The sequence below is a fragment of the Drosophila yakuba genome, chromosome 2R, assembly GCF_016746365.2.
Source record: "Drosophila yakuba strain Tai18E2 chromosome 2R, Prin_Dyak_Tai18E2_2.1, whole genome shotgun sequence".
Taxonomy (NCBI): Eukaryota; Metazoa; Arthropoda; class Insecta; order Diptera; family Drosophilidae; genus Drosophila; species Drosophila yakuba.
In genome coordinates, this window is record NC_052528.2 from 15878007 (window position 1) to 15892523 (window position 14517).

General features: G+C 44.4%; 1 protein-coding gene across 1 annotated transcript; it reads left to right on the top strand.

Annotated features, from left to right (window-relative positions):
• The first annotated feature begins 5056 nt into the window (after nucleotides 1-5056).
• Nucleotides 5057-6228, top strand: LOC26534683. The gene is made up of 3 exons (XM_015197346.2): nucleotides 5057-5375; nucleotides 5426-5558; nucleotides 5613-6228. The coding sequence occupies exons 1-3, from the start codon at nucleotides 5124-5126 to the stop codon at nucleotides 5711-5713; spliced, it is 486 nt and encodes a 161-aa protein (XP_015052832.1). The 5' UTR covers nucleotides 5057-5123; the 3' UTR covers nucleotides 5714-6228.
• Nucleotides 6229-14517: the final 8289 nt, after the last annotated feature.

Genomic DNA, 14517 nt, shown 5'->3' on the forward strand with positions numbered 1-14517 from the left:
ATTCCAAACCGATAGAGTCGCCGACTACAGACCGCCGGGACATCGTAAAGAGTGCGAACTGTAAATCATGACAGTTTTTATTGGCCTACCTACCTTCTTCCTACCATCCTGGCTACCTGGTCTAGTACGGAAATGTTTAAGTGACTGCGCTCCAGAAATAGAATTTCGTATTTGGATTTACCAGCCGGCCACTTTAATTGCCAACGCCTTGACACGGAACCGTCGACGGGCTCCAATGGGGGGGCCTTCCATAAATCTGGCCAATAATTGCTTAAACAGTTCATTGCATAGAGCACTGAGCTCAGTGCTCTGAGCTCAGCTCGGGCATTAGAAGGGGCTTACTTATCGGGCGAATTTATGATAGTCTGTGGGCCGTTCAATTTACGATCCGGATTAAGTCAAACGCCCTGGGTCACAAGTCCGTTTAGCTCTGGCAAAATGCTGCGCTGTTTGAAAATGCATGGCCCGTTACAATATTAATTATCGGCCATTAGCAGCATCACTCAGCATTGAGGAAAAGTCGAAACTATCTGTAAACTCATATGTCAATGCCGCTAAATCCACTTGCCAGTAGGAACACAAACGTGAGAATCGTTCAAAAGAAAAACGGGGTGAGACTTGAACTGAAACTGAAACAAAAACCGAACAAAAGCCAACGGCAAACAGATCAAGCAGCGAGGAAATATTGTCAGGCAACACTTTTTTTTAACCCCGTATGTGTATCCATCTATCTGTGTATCTCGCAGATGTATCTCCATCTGCATCTGCATCTGCAGCTTGCACTATAGCTTTTCCTTTTCCGCTGGAGATTTGTGACCGGGACACCTGCGACATTTGAGGGCCGCTTTCTGAAAGACTTTTTTATGCTAAATACCGCCGCAGTTTATATTGATGGCGATCCGAAACACAATGTTGTACACCCGATGCAGCCATCCATTTCTATAAATATATACGTGCTAAGTATATCTCACTCTCCTGGAGGAGAAACACAACGAAATGTGTGACAAAACACCACAAGGAATTTTAATCCCAAAATGATTGATAATCATTTGCACGAGCGGCGTGAACGCAACGAGTGAAAAAGCTCTATCACGTTCCATTTGCCTAGGTGTAAAGTCCATGGGGTATTATCAGCACCGCCCAACATCGTCTTCATCAGCATCTCCGGCGCAATCATCATCATCATCATCATCGCCTTCCACATCATCATCATCATCTCGGCTGGGCTTTGTTTGCTGCTAATGTTTGCACTTAATTCACCAGACAATGGGGCACGGGAGTGGAGGTGTGTGGGGGAAAAGCGTTTTCTTTTGGCTTTTACCCGGGGAAAATGGGTGGAGAACTGGAGGGATTGTGGCTGCCAGGGCGAAAAGTCTAAATTATGTCGTTGCCGCCTGACTGTTGCATAGGAAAATGCATCATTTTGTGAGCTTAAGAAAAGACGATGCGCTTTTTGTGAATGGGCAACGGAAGCACTGAAAGAAACTAGTGCTACCGAAAATAGGGGTTCTTAAAGATAAATATCTATACAGCAATCTCTGTTTTTAATTCCCGCTCTGTAAGTCATGAGTTATGTCTAGAATGCTGTTTTAAACATTTCTGGAGCATGTTAAAAATTTAAAAACATATGTTTTACACTTATATTTATTTGCCATATTATGTCGCTCATTTGAGTGATCGAATTACCAGTGCCTAGTTAAGCCCGATCATATTGAATAATTTTCCAATGGCAGCTGTTTTATTACCATTTCAAATTATTATTTGGCGGCTAACACCTTTTTTGTAGACCAAATAGTATCCAACACCTCGAACTGTTTAGCCAGTGACAAATTTCCTGTGTTCACATCGAGTTGACGATGAGTTGAAAATGTGACAAAAGCTGATTTAAGTCATAATTTATCATGATATGCTGGATTAGTGCGATGCATTTTACAAACGTTTATTTTTAACACGTTGCGACATTGTCAATGCCAGCAGGTTGAATTGGAGTCGCTGGCTAATGTTTAAATTTATTGACTATCAAATGGTGAATGCATTGTGCGCACCCTGCCTACTGCATTAGTTTGTGCCACTTTCGAAGTCATAACCGGCTGAAAGGAGGGATTATTGCGCCGCTGTGGGGATACTCTATTGGCAATTAAATGTTATAGGTTTCAGAAATGCATATCTAAATATCTTTTACCATTTCGGGCCGAAAAAGCAGAACGTCTTGGCCTAAAGCGAGCCTCTCTGACAAATCAACCACGCCCAAAAGCAACAAAGTTGGCTGCGGCCTAAGTGTTTGTAATTGTTATTGCTGCAAACTCGTTCTTTCACTTTGGTCTGCAAGCGCGAACTTTATGGTTACACCTACCCAGCCATCCAGTCATCCAACCATCCAGCTATCCAGTCATCCAGCCATCCGGAAAGCAACGGCAGATGATCATCTTGTGCCCCTCGATGCCGCCCTGTATCGGGTTCTAGCGGTAAAGTTTTGGCCAACCAGCCGCGCCCATAAAACAGCGACCACCTAATGGAAAGTGGCCAGTATATCCGCATTTTTTGCTGGGTGCAGTACAAGTTCAATATTAAGAAATTACAAGCCAGCCAAGCATTTTGCCCCACGCATTATGCGAAATTAATTTGCGCGTTCGGCAAATTTAATTCAATTTTTTTAACAGCTCTGGCCAACGCGCGGATAACACGCCCCGATACGAAAGTTGACCCACTGGAGGATACGGCTATGGATCTTCCACCCATGGCAAGTACGAATTAAGACATAATAAAGCTGTCCCTCGGTCGAAGCCTCTTTTTTTTGGCCCATCCGTCAAGATGGCTCCTCTGGCTGTTCGGGGCGGGTAATTCGCTGCAAACACCTTTGAGAACCTTTGAGACTGACAAGAGCCCAGACTTGACAAGACGATTTTGGCTTAAACGCTGCCTTTTTGGGGGGTAATTTTTCGGCCACAGAGAGAGGTCGACACACTCGCGAACCGCAAAATATCTGGGCCAAGTAAGTGGATGTGGTTGTGGATGGCGATGTGGATGTGGATGTGGTGCCTGCTTGACAAACGAGTGTCATTTATCAAAATGTGACACTATTTGCGCCAAGTCATGTGTTAACTGCACTTTATTTTATTGTTATACCCTGTGTGGGTTGTCGGTGTATCTTGAGTGTGTTAACTTGGCCCAGAGGTTCTTTCTCAGTTTCAGTCTCGCTGTTTTGCCATCCGTTCCTCGAGTGCTCTCATAAAATATATATCATAATTGAGGGTTATGTTGTTTTCCCTTCGCATTTTTCGGGAATAAGCCAAAAAGCATAGCAATCGACTTGGCCACCCGGATGAGAAATGGCCAGATTGAGATATGGCCATGTGAGGGAGAAAAATGCTGACTGCCAACCTTTGGGCCATGTTCTTCATCTCCGATTACAGAAACTAATACTGGATATAGATTTTTCACAAACTTACATATATCTACATCTGTTTTGAGAACCAGCAAGAAAATGAATCAACCTAATAAGTTTGGGCTGCAAAGAGAAAACTTTGCCAAATACCAATGTCCCAAAAAAAAAGTCTACAGGTATAAACTTTAATTGAGGAATTTTGGGGATTTTATCCCCGGCATAAAAGAAGTAATTTTTTCCTTTCCAATTTGTGTTTTTTGGGCGCGACCGGCATTTAATGCCAATACTATAAATATTATGATTATGTAGCCCGTACATGAGCGCAGTTATACATTTTGCGCGTCCGCCGCTCTTAAAATGTTGTCTTTAACCGAAAAAAATAAAAAACGCAGCGGTGAAAAAGCCAAAAACCAAAGACCGAAAAGTAATTTCTTGCACGACATTAATTTCTTTTAAATTACGCATAATTGAAGTACGGGCACTCGAAGTTGATCGATGGTCGATACTCGAACAGAAACGAGTTATCTCTTACCCCTCCTCGCCAAATGTTTTCAGAGGTGCGGTGCACAGCCCCGCCTTCTCTGCCGCCCCCTTCTCGTTGATCGCAGAGAAATTACAAAAATATTGCTCTGCCATAATAATTTAATATTTGTACGCGTTTTTCCATATGAGGAGGCCATGTTCTTGGGACAATCAGGCCGACATTGACATTCGAATTGGACACCTGACAACTGACAACAGAATATCAAAGTCACTCGGGGACTTTGCCGTAATTCGACGACTTCTTCTATTCCCCATTTCAAGTCGATTTGATATTTGATTTGATTTGATTTTGGTTCACTCTTTTGTGTGTTCGTGGGCTGACCTGTCAGTCAGTATGAAATTTCATATTGTAGTCGACTGGGGTCTCAGTGGTATTTAGCTTTATATTTGGGCCCGCTTTGGGGGGCTTTGTTAGCGCGATAAGCGGATTTTTTATTACATCAGTTTAGTGTCACATTAGCGCTGTGCCGAAGTGCGCCCATGCATTCAGTTTTGGATCTCTGTGGGGGCGACAGATTTCTATGGCGGAGGTATTCCATTCAATGGCAAGCTGAGTACTGGCTTACTTGCGTACTTCTTATAGCCACAACTCACAGCGATCAACAAGTTCTTCCGTCGACCCAATCTCAATCTGCATCAGGATCTGGAAGTGGGCCCTGCCTGTGGCTCTTTGCCACACGTACGAGGCAGTTGCCACATCCACATCTATATTCATATCCGAGCTGGTCCAAGTGGAATCACATAAAATCTTGCGGGAAAACACAGAGGGAACTTATGAATTTCTTAATTTTTCTGCAAAACTCACTCGCAGCGAGGAGTTGCCCTGATCTTTTTTATGGCATTTCGTTTTGCGCGATGCTATCAGTTGGGTTTCGGTTGGTTTGGTTTCTGTTTTGTTTCAGGTTCGGTCTTTAAATTGTCTCGAATCCAACTGTAGTCGACCAACTCGGTCGGTGGGTCGATTCACCGCATGAATCATGGGCCAGTGAAAACCGAATTCCTAAATGTTCGCTTACGTTTCGTACTCTGCAGGGTCAACGTATTTGACACTTGTAACCTAATTTAATTCCTCGAAAGCAATAATTATCAGCACGTGAAATCTGCGTTGAATTGCTGATCACATTTACTGCTCCTTAACAAATGTTTAAGCAGCATTACTTTGCCTTAACCATCAGAAGTTTCGGAATACACTAAAATGGCCATACTTCTGGGCTGTTGCTATTTCTTTGGACCGCGCACTGGTTGCATTATAGGTTCATTTTGGATAATCCTATACTACAGCCTGATGGCGTACTTTATGCACTATCAAATGGTAAATTCTCAAAGAGCTACTATCGACTTTACTACTCGCGAATATGAAAAGAAAACTAGAGGCTTTTGGGTACTAGGCATTTCGTTCATCGTTATGGCTTGTGTAACTCTACTTTTGTTGCTCGGAGCTATTCTGGTAATTATCTTTCACACTTACTTAAACGATCTTAGAAATTCTCTTTGTAGAAGAAATATGAATTTCTGTTTCTGTTTTTACTGGCGCAAATACCTCCCATTTCTGTGGAATCATTCTATCTGCTGACCGCCATGATGTACGGCTTAGAATTCGAAAGCTTTGTTATATATCTTCTGCCTCTTGGTAAGTAAATCCATTGCAATAATTTGTCTTTCCTAATGAAACTGTCATTTGCAGGAATTTTGATCTACATCGATCTGGTTGTATGCTCATATTTCTATGAGCTGAAAAGTCTTAAAAGGCTGAGAGCTGTGTCCGAATTTAACATAGAATATTGAAAGCATTTTGCCAATTTAGCAGCCATTATAAATTAGTTTGGCGTCCTCCGCATATATATATTTTTATATTTTATATGACTTAAGATCATATGCCACTTTTTCCGGTAGAACACACAGACGACAGCGATAAGGTTGGATGACTTGAGAGCAGGAAAACATGTCAAGAAATAAAAACAAAAATGATTTATCATAATGGGAGTTGGAGTCTGACTCGGGGTCCAATTCGGAATTGGAATTGGGGTTGGAGTCGGACTTGTAGTTGGAGTTGGAGTCTGTGCTCCCAGCGGCGTTGCCTAAACGGGCGATAACGGCCAAGACGAAGACCAAAGTCGAGGACGGCATGCGGCTGCTGATGGCGACGAACGTGGAGATATCGGGCCAAGAACGGTGCGTCTGGATGTCAACTCTTCATATAAAAATTAACGAAATATAAATTAAAAAATATGCCCTACCTCTTCGCTGGGCGATGAAATAAAAACCAGAAATATTCGTTTCGGCTGCGCTCGTTCTCTGTACGCTTTTTGTTTTCTTCCCTCTTTCCCTTCAGACCGGCGATTTACGAGTATGTCCCCTCTGGTTTCGAGTTACGCCTGCGCGACATTGTTGCTGATACACAGGAAAAAAACCATATGTGATTGCAGGGGTTTCAATATGCACTGATTTTGCACTGGAAATCCATATCATCCGAATTTTGATCTAAAAAATCACATAAGTCGCTAGTTATTTAAGGCGAACTAACGATTTCGAACCACTTTAATAATTTCTGGTAATATTTCTGTAACTTTTCCCAGTGTAAACCCCAAAAAACCAACTTCACGAATTATGAATTGGCCGCTGTCTGTCGCCATATCGGTGGAATGCATCGCTGCGTTTAAGGCTTTATCTATGGGCCAGTGAATTTTTATCTAATGGAGGCAGCTTCTACCCATTGATTGGGGTCCCGTTTGGGTCTCCGATTTCATTTCTGACTTATGACAGGGTTGTATCTTCTCAGCCTTGTGCACTGATAGCTTTATAAGTCGCGATAAGACCAAATCCCCGATCCGAACTCGAATTGAAATCCGACTGCGCTAATTGCGAGCAAAACTGCAGGCGCCAGTGGAATCGGAATCAAGGGATTGGCTCTGACAGATCTCAGTTGCCATACGCTGTATCACCTGCGTGTTATCGCCAGACAAATGCATTTTGCAAATTATTAACATATGTGGCGGCTGTAACACGACCGGCACCCAACACCGCAACGGCAGCGGCAGTGGCAGCGGCAACAAGCTTGTGCAGATACAGATTCAGATACATTTGTATCTGACGCCAGTGGGTAGGAAGCCGATGCTGAATTTCGCCTCGGCTGCGGCTAATTGATGTCGGTGCACAAAACTTGATTTATTTCTATTAATAAAGCCTCCATGCAAACGGTAGTTGCTTGATCGTTGAGGGGGGGCAGCGGGTTTGTGGAGGTGTCGATTCGGTCAGATGGCGATACATTTTTGGCTGCCATATTTGGGCGCCCGGAATGCCCCAATGGAAAATGGGTAGGCCTAGTGCAGACAATAATACAATATTTTTCGCATCGTTTGTTGATTTTAGCATGCTGTTGCAATGATAGGGGGATTGCCAATTTCCAATCGGGGCCAATAAATTGCTTGTTTAGCCACAATTACACACGTGAACAGCAGCCGAAAATGGCCAGAAAAGGCAACTGCATCGGTATTGGCATCATAATCGGGCAAAACTTGTTACCGCAGCATTTGTCGATAGAAATCGCATAAAAACTCGCTTGCATAAATTTTAACACCGATTTTAATCGACGCATTGTGGAGCTGGCATAGACAACTCATTGAGTCCCGCCGATATTCCGGCCAACTCCGACACTTTATGGCCAGCTTTTGGTGGTAATTACCAGCCGGCAGCAGTTCCGGTGCTTCGATTTGTGTGCCTGTGTGCATGTGTGTGTGTGTCTGGGGCTTGGCAATGCAAACTATAATTTTGTTATAAATTATTGATATGTCAAATCAAATTCTCGGCCTGTTTTCTGTTTTCTGTTCGCTGGAGTTGAGTTCAAGATTTATGATCTGCAATTTGAGTTGGTGGGAGAGATATTGGGAAATTGTAATAGCTGGCCATCAAGAGTTTCTTTAAAACTGCTCGAAACTTTTTCAGCCAAGCAAAATATTTTTGCTGGCCCAACTTAAGACAGATTACGACCACGGTGTCTACGGCCGGCGGACATATACAACACTTTGCTTTACAAGGCGTTGCGGAAAATACGCAGCGCATTTCCCTGTTTTCCCGCATGCAATTTTCCGTTGAGTTACCTCATGCCTTTGCATGGGCTTTGCGCCGGCTTACTTGCTTTTATTTCCCTCTTGACATAACTGGAGCGATTTGGGCCAAAAGCATAGCCAAAACGGCCAACTCAACCTGATTTGGCAGCCCGTCGACCCCACTTGGGCGCTCTGTCTAACAAAATGCTTGGCCGCTTGTCTCGGCCATTTGCATTTCGATCTCTAACGGCTAACTGGCTGGCCGGGCAGTCGGCTAACAAACAACAAAAATTCAACAAATCCTATCGTAATAAAAGTTTTCGCCACAAAATTACAAGCTCCGCGAGGCGGGGGAGGACATGTGGATTTTGGATACATGGGCTGTGTATCGCACCGTGTACCAGAAGGCAGTTGAACCACATTAGACTTTCACTTTTCAGCCACACACAAATGGCCATTTGGGCAGGCGTTTTAGCGTTTTAGCATTTTAGCATTTTAGCCGGCCGTCTGACTGCGCTTGAAATTTATGTTGATTGGCCGGCCGAGTTGGCTTTTTGGTTAAATGTTGTTAAATTGTTTTCCGCCAAAATGACATGTTTTGACAAATGGTGCGGTGCATTAGGCACCGGTATACTTGTTGAGTTGTCATTTAAATTCTTATTGCGATTGTTATGCCAACCAACCGAACTCCTGAACACAACCTAATAAATCCGAAGATTAAGTTTTGGTTATTTTTGGTTTTTTATATGCCTTGCAATGGTCATAAAACATCGGGTCCTTTGACAATGCCGAAGCGGCAAGGCCCACAAATAAATACTAATAAACCGGGAGCAGGACACGAGAGTTTGGTGATTGGCCTGTTAGACCATCCTTCCTTTCGCGTACTACATAAATTTCAATATTTATGGCTAGCAGCAGCAACACATGGCCAGGATGAAAAACCAAAAAATGAAAAAAAGGGAGCACTCCGGAATTGCGATTCGGATTTGTGGGCGTTTGACAAGCAGCCCGCCGCTTCTGGGCGTAACCCAAATAGAGGCGTTGACGTTTACTCTTTTGCCCGCCGACTGTCGAACTTCACGTCCCTCGAATATACGACTCCCGATTCCGGCTAACTAACGGCCGGCCAAAAGGGCTCAGGAATCAGATCTGTCGAGGACCAAGGAGGCACAACCAGGACATTGGGCAAAGGCACGGCTATCGTCGTAAATCGCTGCGACATAAATTCAGTGCACTTTTTGACGTTTTGCCTGGCTGCCTCGGTGCTCTTTGCTGCCTGGCTGTGAGAACCCTGTTACCTGGCGCACCTGACACAAAATTGTTCCCTGCTCCCGGTTTTTTCAGCGCTAATCTGTGTAAACAAATCACTGACGTCCTGCCATGTCCTTGGGGACGTGTTGGTTTAATTGCTGCCAGACGTCGCAATTTATGAGCATCAATAAAGTGTCAACTTTTGTGCGAGTGTATGCGCTGCTGCCAAAGCGAAAAACGGTCGGAATAAATGCGCTTCTGGTTGTAAATCATCTCGGCGCTGCTTTCCAGGAAACTAGTCCCTCGCTCTGGGACTCCGCCTCTTCTGCCTCTTCTGCCACATTTCCCCAGTTCCACTGATGCTTAACTTGGCCGAGACACGCTAGCCGGGCCAAGAAGTAAAAAAATGTAAAAAAAAGTAGAAGAGATCCAGCAGCCAGGAGAACCTGGGCGAGTTTTGGCATTTGCATTTCAATTGAAGCGAGTAATTAATGTATCGCATATCTGTAGAATTTTAATTGCCAAGTCAATGCACTCGCCCAGAGCCAGATCAGATGTATCTGGGCGCAAATACACTGGCCAACAGTGGAACACGAACTGTGGTTTCGGCCCAATGCCACTATTTACACAGAGAAGAATCGGAAATAAGTCATTAAAAATAGAAAAATGTTTACTTTTTAATAGTATTTTTTACTATGTGTATACCTTCTGTTTTGTTAAACAATGGCACGCGCTTTAAAGTGAAAAATCCCTTTAAAATAAATAAGTTAGATGTGTTTTAAGGTAGTTTTCGGTGTATTGGATTACGTTTTCCCTATTTAAAAAAAAGGATAAATGCGCCGCAAGTCTGCCACTTTATGAAGTAGAACTTAATCTGGATTTGGCTCAGTATACCAAGTTCGGTGCAAAAATACCGAGCTGGCTGTAAGAGTCGCGCGTGTGGCCCCGTCACGTACCGCTTTGCTAAGCCTCACAATGCCAGCTGCCGCACAGAAGACTCTCGACAATTAAAATATGAAAGGGTTCCTCCATTCTTGTCCAGTAATCGAACAAAACCGCAGAATGGTATGGAATGGAGGGAGACCTGGTCGAGCTGGCCCAAAATCCTCGTCATAAATATAGCGTGGCCAAAGCCCCTCGATGCCACTCCCTCCCAGAGCCGGATTGCATACGAGTATATAGTGCATATAGTATTTGTGGGGAAACCAACGGTGGAAAAATGGGAATTGGAAAACAAACGCTGCACGTGATGATTGCATCATTGTGTCAGCTTAGTACGTGCTCTGCAACGGGCTTGTCATATAAAAAATGACACACAATTCCCCGGCATTCCATGAAGTTTGTCCAGCCGAAAACCCATCTCTCTTCACTGCGCATTAGAAGCGATTCCGAGTTGTATGTGATTTCTGCATTTTGGACAGATGTTTGGCGAATTTCGTGAAAAAAAAAAAACGAGAGCTCTATGTTTATCCAACACGTGGTGAGGTCTTTGGCTTCGGAACAATACATCAGGACACTTGTATCCAGGGACAGGAGACAATAGGGAGATCATGGAATTTATCCGGATTTGTGGGCTAATTTGCAGGAAAGTGGCTTTGGATGCCACAGAACCATTTGTCATTAAAACTAAATTAAACATTAACAAAGGAATTCGGATTTACATTGGTTGTGCCTATTTATATCGTGTTTATTAATTAAAATTAATAATTAAATAAAAAATGCTCTTCAGGAAAATGTGTGTTCTAAAATTGGTCTTTAATATGCAGAATGTTCACGCCAAGTTTCATTGACGCCTCAACGTCTGGTTTTAGAAACCCAGTGACTCAGAGCCCTAAAAATCCGAGGCCGTGAATTGTTTTCCCAGTTATTGCTTTCCACAGAAATGTGGACCGATATCCGCTGTATTGTTATGCAAAATCCGGACATAGAATTCATAAAGGGAAATATTAAAAACGCATAAAACTGGGTATTTGGGGTAGAGACCTGATTGTATCCCGTCCAACTTTCGCCTGCCTGTCGCACAAAGCCCGGGTATTATGTGCGTTTTTTCGGGGTCCACCAAAAGGGCAGCCGAAGCAAAGAAGATGGGAAAGAGAGGTTTTTTCATATAATTTATGAGAAATGCACGCATTAAACTTCATTAGATCGAAATTTAAGGCAGCGACTGAGGCATTTGGGTGCCCCATAAAAAGCAGAACACAAAAGTATCTTTCGCTTTTTGTTTGCAATTAGTTCGACGGCAGCGCGCAGAAGCCACATAAAAAACTGGAGCTGCGAGTTCATTGAGGAAGCATCGAGGAAATATCAAAGGCCCAGCCATGCGAAGGCGGCCACATAAATTTATTTTTAAAGAAATGCCGAAGAAATGCACCACCAACTGCGTCATTGTTGGCGGTTGCATTTGTCAAGCCACCGATCCACCGAACCACCGATCTTACGTATCCTCCGATCCACTTGCTCCCAGCGTGAGTTTTCCCCCCGGGTCCCACCGTCGAAATTGAAATTAAAATATTTTGGTAGTTTATGTGCCCCTGGAAGCTGCAAGCTGTGGAACTAGGCATTCCCACCCATCCTCCAGCCGCTGGGGAGGTGTTGCCACCAATGGCAGCCATGTGTAAACATTTGGCCGCGCTGTCAAAACTAATTCGGGTGCCGCTACTTCTTCCACTTTTCTGCTACACTTCGAAAAACTTATAAATCTATTAGACTTGCTTTTGTTCCCAACATGTACGTAATTAATAATACTTAGGTAGCCTCCAAGGGTGATAACAAGTTTCTATTAAGTCTCTTTGCTAAAATGAATGCTTTGACATTTATTACGCGTATATTATACATATCGTAATAAGCCCGATATTTTTTTCCGTGCAGCGTGGGCTTTGGAGCAAGTGCAGCCCGCCCGTGTGCGTGATGTTGGCGGCGTGAAGTGATGAAAGTGTCATAAATTTCATTGCCATACAAGGGAATCGGAGATGGAAGATGGGAGCTCGAGGCTGGGTGCCCCCCTTCAGATGTGGCCGCATGTGGAGGGCCCTTGGGCAGCCCAAATGCAAATGGCAACTAGGAGGCAACCACTCTAGCTCCATCTTCATCTTCATCATCAGCTTCAACTTCAACTTCGACTGCAACTCCGACTTGAACGCAGTGCCACGTTCCCAACGATTTTTCACGCTACCTAAACACGCGTTTGCCATTCGTTTCGACCTTGACCAGTGCGCGGCGTGAAGCGGGCCATTAAAATCAATTGAGAAAATTCGGATGTTTTGGGAAAGTTTGTCACCCAGCCCGGGAAAAGGAGCTGAGCTGCGGATGCGGATGTGGACCTCCTGGGTGGCGTGTGTCGCGACAGGCAAATGAAGCGTCTGGGAAAAATCCGGGGATAACCTTCGATTTGTCATGCTCGAGTGACCGCTGACGTTTTGGCTTAGCCGGAAATGCGCCTTCCTTGGCTTCTTCGCCCACGAAAACCCTCCTACAAATGGTCGTAAATCTATAGGAGTAAATCCCTAGGGCGGCACACGCCCCCTTTTTTTCCGAAGTGGCGCGTGCTAGACGTATTTTACAGGAATTCGCTGAACTCGCGCTGTACCTGTTGCCCGGTGTAACAAGTGTAAACCTAGCGTCCCATTTGCTTCCAAAGCCATCCGGCCGAGAAAGCCAGTGAATGGACCACAAATCAGGCGGAGAAGCCAGCAGCCAGGAGACTCTGGACGAAGCTGTAAGCTGCAAGCTGCATCCATCGCGTAAATTGTGGCAGACACTTAAGAGCCGAGACAAGATTAAATGCTAAATTACGTTAAGGCGGCCCAGATAAGCCCGGCCTCAACCCTTGCCACTCCGATCCACTCGGCGATTGTGAGGAGTGCCAGGGCCCGTGTCCCAAAGTCCGAGGGTCTGGGAGTCCCAGAGTCCGGGCCAAGGTGATAATGATAAGGAAATGAAATCGCGTTAAGTTCGCCGACATTGCGATTGCAATGCCAACTCGCCGAATGGGACGCGGCACTATCTGAACGCGTATAAAGTACGAAAACTGATGCGTGGCATAAATTAGCAACGGGCACCGTGGGATATAGTTTGCAAATACTAAACAACCGTGAGAAGTATAAGAAGGTGCCTTTTAATATTCCATGCATACTAGAATCTAAAAATCTAGAGTTGTTTCAAATATACATAAAATATGTGGACATTAAGTAGTTTCCTTTTGCCCATTCAAAGTTAATGGTATGACATAAATCAAAACACAAAACAAAACACGTTTATACACCTGAGCTGCTCAGCTTTAGATAAGTGCTATCAATTACCCCCAACTGCTCCTATGCTCCTCAATGTATTTTGGCACAGAACTCGTACCATTTCCCACTGTCCATCAGGATTTCAGCATGAGGCTATCTGTGCGATGCTCGCCTGTGTGCATGCATTCAGTAATGCACTTGAAACAAATTCACAGTCGGCATCGCTATCGCAATATCGTGCTGGGAAATGTCCGTGCGCATCAGCAACCTTAACGGATGCACAGAGAGAAACATAGTTGAACATCTCATAAATTTTTTAAAAACCTTTTCTGAAATCTAAGGAACACTCACCTCTAGGTAGATACCTCATGGTAGATACTACAAGTTTTCTGTTCTACAACTTCTATGGAGAATTTATTAATTTTTGTTTTGGCTGTGTACCTGACTTGCCTGGCTTGTGACCCAAGACGCGCCTGATAAGCGAAATTGATTTTCGCAATTATTTTTAGCATAGCTCGGAAAATGGCTGGAAAATGTGTCAAGTGACGACGACCTCATAATTTTATGATTAGTTTGGAGTGCTTGTTAGTGGGCAGCAGCATCGCATCCTTCGCCTCAACCGCCGCTTCCCGCTTCCCGCTGGCTGCCTCGATTGTCGGCGAGAATCATCAGTGCGGCGGCATCAGCAACACGTACGCACACTTCTCACACAAGCCACGAATGAAGCTGGGCTTTCGGATGAAAGGATCGGGGTTTTGGCCGGGCCAAAAAGACCGCCGCCGCCGCAGCCGCCGTCATGCCAAGCCGCTCCGTGATAAATTGCAATGATAGCAAAAGTACTTGACTGGTAACTGCGACGACCAGAACAGGCCGTTGCCGAAAATCAGGAAAAATCGAAAAATCGCAAAAATAAAAATAAAACGAAACGAAACATTTTTTTTTGGCAGACGTGTCCCCGCCGCAGAAAGCTGGAAATTAACCGCCGGCAACGGCGCGAGAACGCTTCGTGTTGCATGTAAGCCAGTCAGTCAGCCAGCGGTCGAAAGATGATATATCCAAAAAT